General features: G+C 39.7%; 1 protein-coding gene across 9 annotated transcripts in view; it reads left to right on the top strand.

Annotated features, from left to right (window-relative positions):
• Window positions 1-20,083, top strand: part of MPDZ (multiple PDZ domain crumbs cell polarity complex component) — a 550,514-nt gene that overhangs the window by 131,472 nt on the left and 398,959 nt on the right. For all 9 annotated transcript variants that reach the window (XM_033918951.1, XM_033918923.1, XM_033918958.1 and 6 more), the window contains exons 13-14: window positions 13,071-13,150; window positions 16,103-16,249. In XM_033918951.1, the coding sequence (XP_033774842.1) occupies window positions 13,071-13,150; window positions 16,103-16,249 (227 nt within the window). The remainder of the gene's footprint in view (window positions 1-13,070; window positions 13,151-16,102; window positions 16,250-20,083) is intronic.

Here is a 20,083-nt window from a genome sequence, read left to right as displayed (position 1 = left end):
CATGGAGGTGACAGATGTGTGTGCCAGCTTTCCAGGGTCCTGCCACGACGCTTATATCCTGGCCCACTCCGGCCTAGGTGGCAGGTTCCAGAGGGGTGAAATCCAAGGTGGATGGCTGGTTGGTGAGTTAACGTACTACTGCAGATAAAGCTTTGCTACATTAACCGCCTTTCTCTCATTTTACCACAGGGTCATGGCTAACTTTGGAGGTGATGCAGAACAATGGACAACAGATATGTGCCCCTTTTCTAATATTGTTTCTCCTTGCAGGTGATCGTGCCTATCCCCTGAGGACATGGTTGATGACCCCAATTGTGCGTCCCCAACAGCCAGAGGAGGAGCGATATAACCGGGCCCTGAACACCACAAGGACCATCGTGGAACGTGCGTTTGGGTTGCTCAAGTCCCGCTTTAGATGTCTACACCGCTCAGGAGGGCAACTGCTGTACAGGCCCGACAAGGTGTCCAGGATGTTTGTTGCCTGCTGCATGCTACATAACCTAGCGCTGAGAAGACGGATGCCAGACCCTCCTGAGCCGGTCCAAGACAGTGACGATGATGAGGACATCCAAGCTAGACGCAGGCCTCTACCTGAGCAAGAAGAGCGTAGGAGAGGGCAGGTGGTCAGGGACAACCTAATAAGAGCCCATTTCTTGGGATAATGGTGAGTATATTTATGTGAACCCCAAACAGCTTCTCTCTCTCTGTCTGTCTCTGTCTCATGTGAGTGAATGTGATGATGCCTCTTTCTCTAGGCTGAAGTTAAAGTTCAGATGTCCCTGACCAGCAAAGCAAGAAGTTATTGGTAGCAGCTCAAGTATTAAAGGTAGAATAATAGGTAAGCTATCTTTGTTTTTGGCCTCATTCACTATGTTGCTCCTGTATATCATTCCATTAGCAGGCTTTATGATGAATTGCCCACATGTCAAATAGCTAACAGCTTTCATACTCTTGTTGCAGGTTGGATGTCCAAGACTTTCATCGTCACCATACAAGGGCATCGTAATGTGCTTCTCGATGGCCTGGTATGAGCTAGCAGTTTAGGACCTCTTGGTTTTTTGTTGTTTTACCAACAACAAATTGTATATCGACACATGCTGGTGTTAGGTTAGCATGTGTGTTGATTGAACACCCCCTTAGTTTTAGGTATAAATGACATCTATATTGGGAGCTCAGAGAAAGCAGATTGGATGAGTTATACTGCTAAAATGTTAAAACTATGGCTATCAGAAGCCTATATGCTGCTCAGCTTTCCACACCTTGTAGGAGTTAATGATGGTATGGGTCTACAAGTTTCTGTGTAGAATAAGACTAGCACCCCCCCCCTCCCTTCTCCATGCTGGTACTTCAAGTTCAACTGAAGCTATAGGATAACTGTAGGTATTGTAACAGTTTGAGGTGGGGGACTTTTCCAATGTATTAACATGCTTCCCCTCTTTGCAGGTGTTCGGGCCCAGCTGATCTCCTCCTCCTCCTCATGTGGCTAGCATCTCATCGTGAAGCTGTTCCTGTGATACGGGCGGATCCTGTGACGTATTCCTGATACTTGTGCATAGGTAGGTATGAGACATTTGTGCTCACTTCTACTAACCTTCAACATTCCAACCAGTGTGTGTAGGTTATTAGCTCACATATGGACTCTGTAACAAGGAGGATGGCTTTTATTTCCCTTGCTTCTCTGGCATAAACCTCTGGCCTTTATTCTCTGACCTCCTTACTTTCCTGTCTTTTTCCTACATCCTGCCTTACCCTACCATGAGGAAATCTTAATATTTCACAGGCACTGACATTGTACCCTTTCCTCCTGTAGGCTGGGAGTTGATTTGGACCTAGGAGGGGCTTACTCTGTATACCGGTGTAGCTGTGATCCATCTCAGCAAACTGCAGTTGCATGTGTTACAATTTCACACCGCTTTTCTGGACTTTTGAGTGTCAATGAAATGACATAATATTCTACAATAAAAATCTTAAACCACTTAAGGATGTTGTGATTACTTACCAAAGGAATGCCATTATTGTAGCATATAGGACGGCGAATGTTAAGCGCCTAAACGGAATAGATTCATTCAGTAGTACAGTTCGGTTTTAACACCCTCAACTCCTTCAGCTGACACAATACTCATTTGAATAAAATTACAAGATACAGACCAATCACATCTCATTTTCATCTGAAACAGCACATTAGCAATACCAGATACAAAACATTTGAAAAGTTGAATTTGTGTGTGATCAAGACAGCACTTTTGAACTATGTATTCAACCATACTTGAGAATATGGATTTCGAGTCAGTGAAAGCAGTGCTTTAAACCATTGACCTACCACTTTTTTGTGTCAGCTAATTGTGATATGATAGCTAAGCTGATTATACCTTGGCACATCACTAAGGTATGCTATGACAGGGGAACCAGAGACACAGGTGTAGGTCAGTGAGTAAAAGCACTATATCGATCATCTGTAGGTTGTGAGTTCAAGTCCCGGCTTGTCTTTTACTTGTGGCATATCTACCTTCCAGGTGCACCTTGATGATGTCACAATGAGATCAGCATTGTGCTGCTTGCTACTTCCTCTTCCTGTGATTCAGGTTGAATCAGTGTTTTGATTCTGTTTCTTGTTGTGACGAATGAGCTGATTGTTGCAATGTTTTAAGACCAGGAGAGTCTTCTTTTAAGCAACCTCTCTGAAATAATGTCTCTGGCAAATCGAAAGAAAGCTTATTGCATTACTTAGGTGCCTTTTCTACCAGTCTTTGTGGAACCTAAACGAAGTTTATATGAAGTCTATATGGTGTTCAAAGTCCTATCCTTTCCACTTCCCTGGGACATGAGGCTCTTCTGTTATACCACCAGGTCAGGCAAATCCAGGAGTTTCTCAATTGCAGATATGACCTGTGATGGCTAGGCACTACAAAGTAGTGATGCTCGTTTGGTAGGAAGAGCCTGGTTTGGCTGTGTCCTGGCTGCCATTTTATAGGAAATAACTGCATATGAAGAACAAGTATAGAAAAAAACATCGATGACGTATATATGCCTCATGAGCGTACTTGAAGCAGCTACTATACTCTACAGCAATACAGTTCATTACATGCGCAACGACGCCGATATCGCTGTTATACAAAAATGTACAGCAGAACGCTTAGAAGCTTACCATGTAAACCTAATGAAACTTCACCTCCCCCCCAAACACAATGACGTTATAAATTAAATAAATGAAGAGGTTCACATGCTTAGCTATGCATGTTTGGGTGGGTGGGTGGGTGGGTGGAAAAAAAAATATTCTGTCTTTGGTAACCTTAGTCAGGACTTGAACCCCTGACCTTTGGAACATACATGCAGTGCTTTTAAGCACTGAGCTATGTTGGGGACTTGGGAATGGGAGTCTCCAGAAATGGCTTTAGGTACAAGCTTAGAAGCTTACCATGTAAACCTAATGAAACTTCACCTCCCCCCCAAACACAGTGACGTTATAAATTAAATAAATGAAGAGGTTCACATGCTTAGCTATGCATGTTTGGGTGGGTGGGTGGAAAAAAAAAATATTCTGTCTTTGGTAACCTTAGTCAGGACTTGAACCCCTGACCTTTGGAACATACATGCAGTGCTTTTAAGCACTGAGCTATGTTGGGGACTTGGGAATGGGAGTCTCCAGAAATGGCTTTAGGTACAAGCTTTGACAAGGGGTAATCATTGCAAGTATCTACAGGTATATTTGATCTAAGAACACCCAAGGAACGTCCAAAACTATTTCAAAATTCTAACGGCTTCTATAATGTCAGATGCTACTTTATGGTTAGGGTTAGGGCTACAGTTAAGTAGCTCGGTAGCTCAGTTAGTAAACAAGCTGTACCAGTTATCCATAGGTTATGAGTTCAACTCGCAGCTTGTCTTTTACTTGATTATAACATGAGGGGTTTATGCTGCAGGAGTGTGTTGTTGGGGTGTTGCAGGGGTGTCTAGGATGACACAGAATAGTCACTTGCATTTTCTACAATGCATTTGAATTTCTTAAGATGAAACCTTAGTGAGCCGGGGAGCAAGGTCACCGCAGCCTCACACCTCAGATGAAAAGGTTAATTTATGAGCGATCTGGGACAGTCTTCAGCGACTCGGAGCCCTCCTCCCGGCTGGCCAGAAGGAGGAAGCTTTGGCGGTGGTGATTTTGGTGGTGAGGGAGGGAGGGAGGGGGGGAGTCACCTGGCTGCTGCATCTGCACTCCTGCTGGCCACAGACCTACTGATCACAGAGCAGAGATCACAGAAGCACGCAGGTATGTGCGCATGCGTGGCTAGGGTTTATATATATACACGTATCACATCTAATTTTCATCACAAACACATTAGCGAGACTATACACAATACATTAAAAAGTTGAGCTTGGGTTTGATAAAATAAACAGCATAATTTTGACTCTGTATTACATTTATTGAACCATACTTAAGAATATGGGTGTTGCATCCGTGACAACAGTGCTTTACACCATTGAGCCTCAACTGACTGTGATATGATAGCTAAGTAGAGTATACTTTAGCACATTACTAAGGTATGCTATGACAGAGGAATTAGAGACACAGGTGTAGGTCAGTGAGTAAAAGCACTATCTCGATCATCTGTAGGTTGTGAGTTCAAGTCCCGGCTTGTCTTTTACTTGTGGCATATCTACCTTCCAGGTGCACCTTGATGATGTCACAATGAGATCAGCATTGTGCTGCTTGCTATTTCCTCTTCCTGTGAACTGGAAGCCACATTCAGGTTGAATCTGTGTTTTGATTGTGTTTCTTGTTGTGAAGAATGAGCTGATAGTAGGAATGTTTTAAGACCAGGAGAGTGTTCTTTGGAGCAAGATATCACTTCTAAACTATCCTCTCTGAAATAATGTCTCTGGCAAATCGAGAGAAAGCTTATTGGATGAGTTAGGGTGCCTTTCCTGCCAGTCTTTGTGGAAGTTAAATGAAGTTTATAAAAAGTCTATATGGTGTTCAAAGTCCTATCCTTTCCACTTCTAATAGGAGGTGAGTATGACATTCCTGTATAGCTTTCTGTGTAGCACACATCTACTGGTTCCCACCTTCCATTACTGATAATGTAAGTTCAACACCCACTCGGTACGTTTCATTTTCTAGTTTTCCTTTGAAACATAACATATTTCTTACAATTCTGATACAGTGTTTTAGTTATGTTTTTCATCATCCTATACTTATCAATGCTGAATGTGTGATAATAAAGAGTATATATAAAGTATAATTTAAAAAAAAACAAATAACAAAAAACAAACCCGTACTCACGTTTATCACGGGTCCATTAGAGACGGTTCAGATACCTGCGTCTATTTTGCGCACGTCTATTTTGAAGGACGTCTATTCTGTGCGACGAGGGACGTCTATTTTGCGCACGTCTATTTTGCGGGACGTCTATCTCACGCCTAAATATAGTTAATTGTTATTTACGTTTGCCGGACGTCCAAAGCACGCCTAAGTTAAACGTACTAATAGAGAATTTACTCCTAAGTCTGCATCAGGAGTCTACATAGACATATAACAAATATGAAAATAAAAAAGATAAAATCAAATAATAACATAATAAATTGATCAAATACAGCCCAACATAATAATAATAACAGTTTATTTATATACCGCAAAGCCATGAAGTTCTATGCGGCTTACATAATTTAAAATACAACCTATTACACACCTCTGGTAACTGATTCTATGGACATTCCAGACTTTATTTCATATGCTATGCATCCACTCCCTCTTATCATGGGGAACGAGACATTCCATAAGCTGTTGAATTTTACAGAACTCCATGCCTACATTGAACAACTTATGAATGAAATGTATAACAAATGATAAAAAATTTATATATATCTAAACTAATTGAAATATATAAATAAGATAAAACACAAAGAAAATGTTAATATAAAAATCATATAACAAAATGGAAAATTATATTGCAACAACCCACCAATATTACCAGTAAGAACCTATATATTTCTAAAAAAGAAAATGCAAGGCACAACCGAAAATAAAAACTTATTTTGTGGAAACAATTAAGGAAATTGTAGATAGAACAAAGGATCTTAGGCCCTGACGCATTCATTAAAGAACAACTGTATAATTCAAGGAGAAATCAATATATTCCATATAGAAATTAATACCTTTTCTAGAAAAAGCGTTATCTGCAGTTTACATAACAATACACATGACAATCTGCTGGTCAGCAATTGGCCAAGTAGATGTAAAAGGACATGAGGACATCAGAAAAAGTAAATTCCAAATTAGCAAAAGAAGCATTTTCTTTCAACTGAACAATCTAAACATAGCCATGCCCCACAATCTGCAATATTTAGCTCTACATTTCGGAAGTTGGTTTTTATAATAATTTATTCTTTTCAATTGCAAATTACAAATACAACAAAAATTATAATAGTCCACATAAACAGGGAAGCAAAGAGGGAAAAAATAAGGAAAACATTTACAGTAAAATCAGATTACAATATTTGTGTCAAAAATGAATACCTCTCACTACAAACACATGACTGACTACTTAGCGTAGCCAAAAAAACCTACTGATTCAAATTATCCATTTCTTCTCCCCTTTTCCTCTTATATGCCATATCTATTCTAGTTCAGATGGGGGATTACATCAAGGAATTATTTTCTGGATAGGAACGTCTGGAAGGAGTAGAAATGTGGTGGGTAAAACTGAAAGGAGCAATTGTAAGGACGACAAACCTTTTTGTGAGGCAAGTAAGTAAAAGTAAGAGGAAAAGAAGGCCGCTTTGGTTCTCAAAAGTAGTAACTGAGAAGGTAAGGAATAAGAGATTAGCTTTCATAAACTACAAAAATTTGCAGAAAGAGGAAGACAGGCATAAATATCTGGAAAAGTTGAGAGGCTGGCCATGTAGTCAGGAAAGCAAAGATGCAAATGGAAGAAAAAATAGTTGACACGGTAAAAAGGGAGACAAGACATTTTTTAGATATATTACTGATAAGGAGAAGTGCAAAAATGGCATTGTGAGACTCAAAGGTGAAGGGGAGAAATATATGCGAGTCCGCTATATCTGTATGTTTATAATGGCGCTTGGCCGGGACCTGCGAACCTTGTCCGCTATATTCGAGGTTCCGTTATAAGCGAGTCCGGTATAATGGGATTATACTGTATTGTTTCTTTCATCAACACTTCCATTATTTTTCCAGCAACCAAAATGAAGCTTACCGACCTTTAATTTCCCGCTTCATCCCTGTGACCACTTTTGTGAATAGGGACCACATCAGCTCTTCTCCAGTCCCCAGGAACCACTCCTGTCTCCAGAGATTTGTTGAATAAGTCTTTAATAGGACCCACCAGAACCAGCATCAGTTAATTTATTATTAAGCATACATAGTTGGTACATCTTCCAATTAAATTACAGGTTAAAAAATATCATCCAATTACAATGTACTTCTGGCATTTACATTCACATTCACATGGCTTCTCATAACTATAAGCTCATCAGTATTTCCCCCTAACTTGGTAATTGAAAAATATGTTAGTCCATATAGGTTTTGCTTCCCATATTAGATCAGTTTAACCCATATTAGATCAGTTTGACCACTGGTTTCTTTTATTTATAAGTTGTTTATGACTTTTAACTATAGCCTTTTGTTATGTTATGACTGCCACATCCTCAGGATCTTGTTTTCCAGACATTAGCAAGCCACATGGACTCATCTATTTTAAAATTCCAACATTTACTAACCAAGCAATACTGTTTTACTGTAACTCTGAAGCATTTCTATCCTTCAGCTTCTTATATTGGGTTATGGGTCCCTCCATTATATCTGTCTTAAATGTAATTATCACCATCACCCTCTTACCTCAGGACTGCCCTCAGGTAATCAATTGCTTTCCTACATTGAGCCAGTAGGAGCTAGTCTTTTCTGCTCATGTTTATTTTTCTTTAAAGTCAGTATTTTTACATGCTTTGCGCTCTTGTGCTGAAGATGTTCCGAATAGGGACAGCTGTGGCTACGGGAGATCGCATAAATTGAAGACAGTCTGTTTCTAAGGGGATTGGCTGCCTAGCATTTTCGGATCAGGGCTCAGGAACCATTCCCTTGGGAGTTAGCTTACCCCAGGTACGCCTGCTAGTGGATTTGAGCGCAGGATGCGTGGCTCTGTGGTGATGCACTCGGAATTAGAGCCTACTGCGTTCCTCTGCCAAGTTGTAAGCGTGGCATGTTCCGTGGGTGTCAGGGATTCCTGGCCATGGGACTCGGGCCAGAGGGGTAGTCAGAAGACCAGCAGTTCAGTTGCAAGGTTTGTTGAAGCAGAGGAGATCTCCCTGTAAGCTGTTTCAGCTTCCTTTACTGCAGCTCTCAGCACAGCATTGCACAGTGAGTACAGGGCTGATGGCCTGTTTGAACGATTTTGGGGGATCTTGAAAAGTGAGTTTTGGGTAGTCTGGGGGTTAGCCCTAGTCCCCTCTACCCCTAAAATCCTAAAATTGTTGTGTTTTGGGGGGTTCCTGTGCCTTTCCTGGACAATGAGTTTGCCCCCAAATTTATTAACATGCTGTACCAGGCTTATTTGGCCAAGAAAAAGGGGTTTTCCACGCCTCCTCTGATGTCCTTGCTGGCAACAGGAGTTCCCCCTTCCCAGGGCACGAACCATGAGTCCAATCTCCTGGAGTCATCCAGGAATATTTTGCTGGCTAATGACATACCGTTGATAACGCAGGCTGGCACTACCACCAAGGGTGATGTTGCGGCGATCAGTTGGCATTCCCAGATAAAAAACCTTCTTATCAGATGGATGTTGGCGGTCTCAGATGGCAGTTAAAGTTAATTGGATGAATGTGATTTCCTGCTTTCACGAGGCTCATCATTCAGTGTGCTTTTTGAATTCTGGAACGATGCGATTTTGCACTTGATACTTAGGGCACTTTATTATCTTTAAACTTTCCACTTCTCAATTAATATTTATTAGATATTTTCAAAATAATTTTTACATATATATATATACAAAAAAAGTCTTTAGTTAGAGGATGGTTTCATATGATGTTTGTGGGTGACCTTGCAATGCACTCTAGGGTGCTTTATGCTTGACAAGCCCTGGTGAACTCTTGACTTTTTGTCAAAAAAGTTCCCATGAACTGATTGCCATCCTCAGCTGCATATTAAACACCTAGAATTTATTAGTATATTTATTAGTGTATCTAACATCAATAAAGTAGTGCACATTTGAAAGCCCGTAGGTTCAAAATAGTTCTAAGAATTGAGAGTAGGTCTCTTTCTTTCAAGTTCACATATTATGACCCCTTTCTTATAGAGTAGGCTTACTTACCATTTAGCAGTATTTTAAGACCATTGTAACTTCTCAATTGTGCATTCCTAGGGGTACCTCTGGGATCTCCATAAGTGTTAGTGCTGATTGCACACAGGTACATAAGAATAGTCCATCAAGCCCAGTAGCCCACTCTCATGGTAGCCAATCCAGGTCCCTCGTACCTGGCCAAAACACAAGGAGTAGCAACATTCCATACTACCGAACCAGGGCAAGCGGTGGCTTCCCCCATGTCTTTCTCAATAACAGACTATGGACTTGTAACTTTTTCCTCCAAGAAATTGTCCAAACCTTTCTAATCCGCTCATAATCCAAGCTCTGACAGTGCGTTCCAGAGCTTAACTATTCTCTGAGTGAAATTTTTTTTCTTCCTCCTATTGGTTTTAAAAGTATTTCCATGTAACTTCATCGAGTGTCCCCTAGTCTTTGTAATTTTTGACAGAGTGAAAAATCGATCCACTTGTATCTGTTCTATTCCACTCAGGATTTTGTAGGCTTCAATCATATCTCCCCTCAGCCATCTGTTTTCCAAGCTGAAGAGCCCTAACTTTTTTAGTCTTTCCTCATATGAGAAAAGTTCCATTCCCTTTTATTACCTTGGTCACTCTTCTTTGAACCTTTTCTTGTGCCACTGTATCTTTCTTGAGATATGGAGACCAGAATTGAATGCAATACTTCAGATGACATTGTATCATGGAGCGATACAGGAGCATTATAACAGTCTTGTTAACCATCCCTTTTTTAAATAATTTCTAGCATCCTGTTTGCTTTTGTGGCCACTGCCGCACATTGGGCAGAAGGTTTCATCGTATTATCTATGATGACACCCTGATCCTTTTCTTGGGTGCTAACCCCCAAGGTGTACCCTAGCATCAGGTAACTGTGATTCAGGCTATTCTTCCCAATGGTAGATTGTTTGTTAGTTCCACCTTGGCTTTTCTTTTGTCTCATGTTTTGTACCATGTTTTATATTAAAGCTGATTTGATTCTCAACAGTATTTGAAGAGCAGAACAGAATTGGCTATGTCGAAGAGAATTCACATACCCCTTCTATTTATTTCTCCTATTATTATGCTTTGGTAGGAACTAAGGAAGAGCTGGAGTGCAGCCCAGAACAGTAGTTGGAGCCTTCTACACAAACTCACAGGTGAAGATACATAACCCACTTGTCAAGACTCCTGTACTTTTCTACCAGAAAGAAGATTATCGATGTAAGAATCTAATCTTCCCATGTTTCTACCAGGGACCTAGTTCCAGAATATATAATACAACTAGATCACCTATTGTATACTTTTTAAAGGAGGCATATACATTTCTCATTTAAATTGAACAATTTTGCTCCCTTTAATAAGCCTTTTCTTCCTCCCAAATTAAACGTAAGTTTTAAAAGCTCAAAGCATCAGACATTCAGTACCATCTGATAAGCCTCAACTTTCTTTAAGTATTCATTTGTTTTAGAAATGATAACTAATACTAGTAGTAGTAGTTTTAAGGAAGGTCCTCACAGTAGGAAAAGATGCATTAATATTTTCTGTGGTTTTATTTTTGTGCTGTGTTTATATTATATATATTGCTGTTCTTCACATATCTATGTCCCCTCACGTAGAGTGTGCTCGTAAATGAACTACTCCCAGTTTATGACTAAGCTGTGGAATCAACTCCCTTCTTGTATTAGATCACTAGACAATTTGATGTTTTTTACAAAGAGCTGTTAAAACACATCTGTTTGGTTTCTAGATAAGTGGTTGAGTTCATTATTTAGAAGTATTGTAAATATGATTTAACTAGAAATAGTATATTGGATTTTATTATGATGGTATTACTGTATTAACATAATTTGTTATGTGTTTTAAGATAAATTGGTTCAAGATGGTGGCCATTTAAGTCATCAGCTATGCTTTCTCCCTCACCCTATTTATTTTATTTTATTGTTTTCCTAACCTCTTTATTTGTTTTCAATATTTTATGTTTATTGTATTCTTTTTGCATTAGCTGTTTCACTTTTAATTTGTTTTTTGGCCCTGGAGTAAATAGCTCCTCAAAAATTTGGACCGTTGGACCGTTTGGACCGTTGGCTCCTGTCTAACAGTCAAGGGGGGGCTCTATGTCTGCTCCATGGTGGTGATTCTGGCGTGTCGGCTCAGATAGACTGATTGAAGTTGAGCTCCTTTGTCTCTTTGGCAGCACAGCTCGACCTGTCAGACCTGCTTCCAGTCAACCATCGTATCACCTTTAAAATATTACTCTTAGTATTTAAAACTCTGTCCTCCAATGAACCACAATTTATTAACAGAATGCTTATTCCTTATAATACACCGCGCTCCCTCCGATCTACAAACCAAAAACTCTTAGTTGTTCCTTCCTTGAAAGTTATCGGAACCAGACGCCACGATATGTTTTCGATGATGTCCCCGCAACTTTGGAACTCTTTGCCTCAATATATAAGAGAGGAAAATGATCTTAGCCATTTTAAAAATAATTTAAAAAGTTTTCTTTTTAAAGAAGCTTTTAATCTTTAATTTGTAAAGTAGTTACCCTCCAGGCTTTTACTACTCCCTCCCCAATGTTTTTTTTTCCATTTTTTGGTTCTTTTTTCTACTTTAAAGCACTGATTTGTAACTTTATTCCTCCCTTCCTTGTGTATCAATTAGTTTGTAAGTTTGTCAGTCTAACCCATTATTTTTAAAATTTTAAATAACATGTCTAAATGTATGTTCTTTTTTTATTTTATTGTAATTCGCTTAGTAAATTTGAATAAGCGATTTATTAAATCAAAATAAAACTTGAAAACTTGAAACTTGGATGGGCTGATGGAAAAGGAAAGGAAGGAAATTGGAGCGTGGAGAGATGGCAACATCGGCAGGCCAATGGTGAAGGGGGCTCCTGCTGCTGGAGCTCAGTTCACCTCAGATGGCGGCATTTTTTGTATGGAACTCCTCTTCATGGGCAGCAGCGGCTCTCTCTCTCTTCCCTCAGATCAAGAGGTGCTGCTGAAGAACAAGCTTTTCCGTCATTGGAGTCAGGCTTGTTTCGGAGGAGAACTGTGAATCAGAGTGATCTCGGAGGCAGTGCTTCTGAGGAGCCACTTTTCACCACAGACCGACCAGGATTCAATTTTGGTGGCAGAGAGAGAAGAGAAAACAGCTGGTTGGAGCTGAAAGTGGAGAATCGGATGCTGGAGTTGGCCGGACCTGGTGTCAGACCATGGTGCATCAGATGTTGGGGAGTCTGTGGAGGAAGAGCCCACAAATGTTGTCCTGCAATATTCGCCCACAATTGGGATCCAGTGATCACCTTCGGCCAGTGATTAGAGCCTAACAGGCTTCTATTCTGTTTTGATTTGGGACTCTGAGGTTATTTATTTATTTAAATTTTATTCTTTTAATTTTTATTTTGTATTATATAAATTCCCTAATCATTCTTGGACATTCTTATATCTTTACTATTTCACTTTTTTTCTTCATCTCTCTTTAGTAATTAATTTGTCTTCTATATGTAATGTAATATAATTTAGAATGTAAACCATTTAGGTCTGTAATATGGTGATGCGGAATAACAAATGCTAGTAAACATAACATAAATATGGATGTATTTATGTAACCCATTCTGGGAGGACTGGTAGAAAACTAAATAAACCTAAACCTTTTCATCTCAATTTTCACCTTTCAATTCCCAAATGGTTAAAATTAACAAATACTATATACATTTCAATTTTTATTTTGACATCAGTACTTTCTATTATATTTTTAGGGCATCAGTTAGTTTCAGCTGAGGAAGAAGAAATACAAAGTAAATGGAGGAAAATTATGGGTCCTAATAATGAGATTGTGGTATGTATTTTAATATTTACTAAGTAATAATTATCCCTGCTAACATGCATAGCAAAGATTGTAAGTATTCTGTTTCCACTACTGTATTTGCAATGTTGAATAGGATCCAAGAATAGTCTGTCAAGACAAGTTAAAACATAATTTAATTTCCATTAATGCTATGTAATATTTACTTAATGGAGCATAATTTTCTTTCTTATAAACTTATTGATCATATGAGGAAGTCGGTATTAAGAAATAACTATATTCTTACTGGTAGAGTGGTATTATTTGCTGGTCATCTGTTGTAACTAGTGCTGCCCGATTCAGAGAAAAATATTTCGATTTGATTCACCTTTTTCAATTCAATTCGATTCACTGTTAATGACACAGCTTTTTAAGTTTAAACATTTTATTTAACCAAGGCAATATCATGTCAAAAATAGGTTTAAAATTAGTTAGAAACATGGATTAAATAAATTACATTTGCCAGTTCTTATTTAGAAATATTAGTTTGTCAGCTTTGGCTGGCTTCAGACAACTTCACCGAGCAGCAATTATTTGACCTGCTGCTTCCATCCCTAGCCCCCAAGACTCACCAGCTCCCCCTGCTGATTCTCAGCTTCCATCCCCAGCTCCCAAGACTCACCAGCCCCCCTGCCGATTCTCAGCTTCCATCCCCAGCCCCCCTGCCGATTCTCAGCTTCCATCCCCAGTCCCCCTGCCGATTCTTAGCTTCCATCCCCAGCCCCCAAGACTCACCAGCCCCCCTGCCGATTCTCAGCTTCCATCCCCAGCCCCCAAGACTCACCAGCCCCCTGCCGATTCATTTACTTACTGGACTGGATGTGGAATCGCGGGGAAGAGAGGAGACATGCGGGGAGAGAGCCAGCCAAAATTACCCTTTGCTGCTGCCGAGGTCTGCTGCACGAGATCCGTTCGCTCGCCGCTTGACGCTCCCACGTCCTTTCGTTTCTTCTAATGTAACTTCCGATTTTGCAAAACCAGAAGTTACATTAGATTGGAACGCGGCCGGCGGTGGGAAAAAGCCTGAACTTGTCTCGGGGCTGAATTGGTGAGTCCGGTTTTTCACAAAAACGAACCGATTTGAATCGTGAATCGGGCAGCACTAGTTGTAACCAGTTTCTAAGTGCTACACAGTGAATGTAATTCAATATTAGTAAATATACAGTGTATGAGATCCTCTTGTAGCAAATCAAAGGAGGACTTTTAGGCACCTACACATTGGTGCTGGAAGTTTTGGGCAATCAGGTAGTGGTATTTAAAAGTCTTCTTTGTATTTCTTCCTACTCCTACACTGACCTCAGGTGCAAGTTGCAGAAGGGAGATTATAACTGTCCCAGGTGGTTCCTGTAAGGAGGACAGAACAGGCCCTTCAGCTGCACCACCCTGTATTGGGACTCTTCCATTCTCCCTACAGCCATCTTCTGGGCAATTGTAATCTCTCTTCTACTCTGAGGATGTACACTTTGCACCAGAGGTCATCCCTGGCGGAGGAGGGAATGAAGAAGCCTTTTATATATTGCCATTTAGATTCCCAAAAGTCACACGCTATGGCTGATTTTCCCATAGCCTAGCCTTACCCCCAAAATGCTCATGATATGTATCTTAAACTGTACAATATTTAGAGAAACACATTGTTTTAGAGGACAAGCAGAATACAGTCCCTCATGACACTAACAGAGTTTTTGTAAAGAAAAAAATGTTTCTCTAGCTTTTATTTTTTTTTACTAGGTGAGGCTTTTTACTAAACTTAGTGTGTACTAATGGATATTAGCATGTGCTAAATACATCTTGTCCTATTTTATACCTATGGGTCATGTTGCAATGTAGTAAAATGGCCCTTTCGTTAGGATCTGCTTGCCATGTGTAGCACTGGTTACTGTTTGTAAAGCAGTGATCTGATCTTGATTTCATACCTTCACCTCACACTACTTGCGGATGAGTTCACAGACAGAATGCATTTTTTTCAGACTGTGCTGGCCAATCAGTGTAGTATGCAACTCTTACACTGTCTTTATGTGAAGTCTGTTCCTGAATAATTAGCAATATATAAACAAATGATCAGGCTTAAGCTTAGGAGTCATCCACTGTATACTTGACTTGATTTCTGCTTGACAGAAAATGTGGTATTGCTCACCTGCAAAAGATGATTTCCATAGACTACTATATGTGGGAAAGGCTGTGCATGGTGAAACCTTTACACTAAATTCTGCATTCTTCTATCCTAGTCACATGTGTTGATATTACCATTGTATGCTCATTCAGTTCTTATTTCTATGAAAAGCACCTATTAGGGATGAGAAATAAGGCTATTTGGAAATCTGAGTACACTTCCCCCTCCATATTCACGGGGGTTAGGGGTAGAGCCGGCCCGCAAATATGGAAAAACCGCAAACAATATTCGGGCTGGTTCTGCCCTTATCCCTGGCTTCCCACGTCTATTTTTAGCCCTGTAAGCCCCCCTTTAAGCCTTACCTGGTTGTCTAGCAGGTTTTCAGTCAGGAGCTATCTTCCCACGCTCCTGCCCCTTGCAGATCACTCATAGGAAATGGCGGCCTTGAGCTCCCATAGTCTCTCGAGCCATTTTCTGTGAGCGATTTGCACGGAGCAGAAACATGGGAAGATTGCTCCTGCCTGAAAACCCGCTAGACCATCAGGTAAGGCTTAAGGGAGGGCTTACAGGGCTAAAAAAAGCCTAAAAAATTAAAATTTATTTTTTGGTCATAAATCGCGAATAACCGAATCCGTAGATACGGAATTCGCGAATACAGAGGGGGAAGTGTAAGCCCATTCATCCTTTTTTGGTGACTAAAGCCAAGGTGCATAGCTTCATAATGACTTGATTAATATTTTGAATTTGTTCCAGTTTGTGTATGTAATAATGTAAACACTAAAAATATGGATCTGCTGGAACTGTGAAAATACCTTTTTTTCCCTTTATAACTCTAGGTGGCTCAGGTTAGCAAATTTAGTGAAAACAGTGGATTGGGAATAAGCTTGGAAGCCACTGCTGGACATCATTTCCTCCGATCTATTTTACCAGAAGGACCCGTGGGCCGCTGTGGCAAGCTATTCAGTGGAGATGAGCTGTTGGAAGTAAGACATTTTCTGTCAACTTCTTTTGGTGGTTAGTTTTCAAAGGGGCATAGCTGTCTGACTTTGGGAATTAGACAGCTTGATCATCCCATTCAAGAACTAATCACTGTGGGCCTAAATTTAGCCAGCCATGAAATGGATAGTTGCAGGGGTATAATTTGGAGTGAGACAAAGTCTCGGCTATCTAGTGTTGAAAAAGACATGATCATTGGCTACTGGGCCAAGGGTGGCAGCATTTTGGAAATTAAGGCATTTGTGAACTGTTTGTGGGCTGCTGTGGTTAAAGTGTAGCATAAGGAGACAAATGGAACCTTTTTGACGACCCAACATGGTAACTAGGGAAGCATGAGCATTCAAGAGGTGAATGTCGGCTGGCATCAGTTAGAGACCAACCTAATTGTTCTGATACTTTGGTCAAGAATTGATTGGGATCTATTCTTCCTCTGCTTAGGATTTTTTGTTTAGTGGATTTGTTGGTTGTGCTTCCCATGTAGAGGGAAAAAGTAAACAATAGTAGAGAATGATCAGACCAGGGAACTGCTGTCCAGTCTGTGACTGAGACCAAGTGTGTTAGGTTGGTTGCTATAAAGTCAAGTGACCTCTCTCATGAGTCGGATCCGAGGGTATTAGTTTGAGATGACTGTTTAATAGGAATTGTTTTAAAGTGTTGGACTGTTGGATTGTCATATGATTCCAGGGGAATGTTTAGGTCTCCTTGGATGATGATTCTGGTGAATTGCCATGACATGCTTGATCTTATTGTAGTTTTGGGACCATGATTTTGGAGGGCGGTATATCAGTAGACCAATAGTGCCGGGGTAATTATCATTTTCATCTTGTAGTCTGCAAACCATGTATTGTAAGCCTAATAATGTAGCAATATCAATTATGGATATGTGAAATAAACTTTTGTAAATCAGTGCAGGTCCACCTCCTTGTTTGTCTAATTTGGGTGAGTGGTGAATGCTATATCCCAAGGGGCAGAGGTGAGATAGTTCTGGGCTGTTTGTCTCTTTAAGGCAATGGTTCCCAACCCTGTCCTGGAGGACCCACCAATTAGTTGTTTTTTTTGGGATAGCCCTAATAAATATGCATGAGAGAGATTTGCATATAATAAAGGTGATAAAGCATGAAAATCTGCCCAATGCATATTCATTAGGGCTACCGTGAAAAGCTTACTGGCTGGTGGTCCTCCAAGGCAGGATTGGGAACCATTGCTTTAAACTATGTTTCAGATAAGAAGGCGAGACCTATGTCTCTGGTAGAGATTAGTTCATTTAGCAATAGTAGCTTGTTTACAGATCTTGGGTCAGGAGTGGTTGTGCTGTCTTCGGTGTATTAGTGTGAGATAATAATAATAATAATAATAATTTATTTCTTATATACTGCTATACCGTGAAGTTCGAAGCGGTTTACAATAAAGATACTAAAGATGGTAATACTAGTAAGTTTGAGTATTTCCTGGTATGTGTGGGTTTGTTTTGTTTTCTGGTTTTTGTTCGATTGCCATAGATGATGGTTATCTGGTTGTTCAGGGTGTTTGGGTGGTCAGTAGATATCTGATCTGTAGGTATAATATTTTTTCTTGCTTTGAATTTCCTGTAGGTTGAGCGACGTGCTGGGGAAGTAATATTTGGTGATCATCTCCTAGATTTAGTACGCCTAGTGTAATCAGTGGATACTAAAAAAAAAAAAAAAAAAAATCCTAAATAAAAGTGCATTTTATTAATTCCTGGAAAATAATGTTTTTGTTGGAGAATTAATATTTTGATGTGCAAAAACTGTGTACCTGTTTCTGCAGCATTTGGAATTCTGTGCTGCCTATGTCATCTTCAGAATCTTGGGCAGCACAGCTCTGAGGCATTCAGGAACCACTGTTTAAAAAAAGAAGTTCAGTTAGAGCAACTGCGGTTGGGAGGGAGCTCGTGGTCAAGGTATGTTGGTGGTTGTCCTTGTAAGAATTGTTATAGTGGTAAAATTGAGTAAAGAGTGTCTGTGTTTAGTTAAAATATTAGGGTTCATGGTATATTTTGGCCCTAGGTATATGTGTGTGAAATTTTGGGTTGTTGAACATACTCTGTACTTGTACAGCTGATTTTTATTTTTAAGGCTCTGAAGTAATTATAAAAAGTTCTGGTGTCTGATTTATTACTTGTAAAAGGTGAGGTACATTTGGTTTTATTTGTAGAGCATTATTGCTGTGAGTATTGTGACAGCAGTTACTCCAGGATTCCTAATTTAAAATTTTTATAACGACTGTACTCACCTGGTATTTTCTGGATTTATTATACTGTCAGGCTGAGCTAGAAGTAAACCTAAATTCTTGCTTGACTGCTTTGCAAAACAATTTATTTTATTAACTTGAGGTGGCTGAAAACGTTTAAACCTTGTTTTAGTCTAATTTGTGCCTAAAGTTGATAGTGAACTTGGCTAAAGTTTGTTAAAATGATATTTAAATGATATTGATATTTATTTGGGATGAATTTTGAAACTGAAGTTTTTCTCTTTGTCCTGAACTGTGTTGGGAGGGGGTTTAGTTCAGGGTGTTTTTAATATCTGTTCTTTTGAGGTAGTTAGTGACAAATATTAATTAGTTATAAGTTTTGGTAGGAAATAGGGTTTTGCTTTATTGAGTTCATTTTAGTTAGGCTAGTAGGTTGTCTTTGCTGGAATCTGTATAAGCAGACTCTCTTCTTTCCATATATGGCCTCTCCAAGACTCTCTTCTCTCCAGGTAGTTACTACTGCGGCACTCTTTTCCAAGCTGAAGAACCCCAACCACTTTAGCCTTTCCTTGTATTAGAGGAGTTCCATCCCCTTTATCATTTTGGTTGCTCTTCTCTGAACCTTTTTTAATTCTACTATTTCGAGATACGGCAGCCAACATTGCACAGTACTCAAAATGAGGATGTTCTATGGAGCATTATAAAGGCATTATAATATTCTTGACCATACTTACAGTCCCTTTTTTAATAATTCCTAGTCTCCTGTTTACTTTTTTTGCTGTAACTGCATACTAGGCAGAAGATTTCAGCATAATGTCTACAATGACATCCAGATTTTTTTTCTTGGGTTCCGAGTGCCGACTCCTATGGTGGATCCTAGCATAAGGTAATTATGATTTGGATTAATCTTCCCAATGTGCATCACTTTGCATTTGCTCACATTAAATTTTATCTGCCATTTGGATGCCCATTTATCTGCCATTTTGGATTCCAATTTCCTAAGGTCTGCCTGCAGTTTTTCACAGTCCTCATGTGTTTTGACAGCTTTGAATAGTTTTGTCTCATCTGCAAATTTAATCATTTTACTTGTGATTCCAAAGCAGAAAATTCAAGTTTCAAAGTGATGGGGAAAAGGCTTTTATACTATGGAAACTAGCTAATAAGTAAAGTTTGCTTTTTTAAGATCTAAACTGTTTTATAAAAGAACCTGCAATTTATCTTTTATCCCCAAATTATCAAAGTACAAAGCAAAATAATGTTTACATCCAGAGTAATGTCATGCTCTCCTCTCTTGTCAGCAAAAGTTACAGGAGTTCGGGGTTGTTATAGCAATTCCTGCTTCAGAAATTAGTAAGGGTCGTCACTCCATTTATTTCTAGGTCTGGACCTCAAAAAGGTGAACAAGTGTCTCAAACATTTTCGTATGGAAAGCAGTGCAGCCAGGGAAGTTTCTCACGGCTTTGGATCCCAATTTGCCAGATCAGTCCGCAACAAGACCCAAATAATAAAAGACCTACTCGATGACTCCGATCCGGGTTTCGTGTGCATCACAGAATCATGGATCGGAAAAGACGATACTTTCACACAAAACGAACTCTGCCCCCCTGGCT

Source organism: Geotrypetes seraphini, chromosome 1, assembly GCF_902459505.1.
Source record: "Geotrypetes seraphini chromosome 1, aGeoSer1.1, whole genome shotgun sequence".
Taxonomy (NCBI): domain Eukaryota; kingdom Metazoa; phylum Chordata; class Amphibia; order Gymnophiona; family Dermophiidae; genus Geotrypetes; species Geotrypetes seraphini.
The sequence above is the reverse complement of the archived record's forward strand: the minus strand, read 5'-3'. Positions and strand labels throughout refer to the sequence as shown.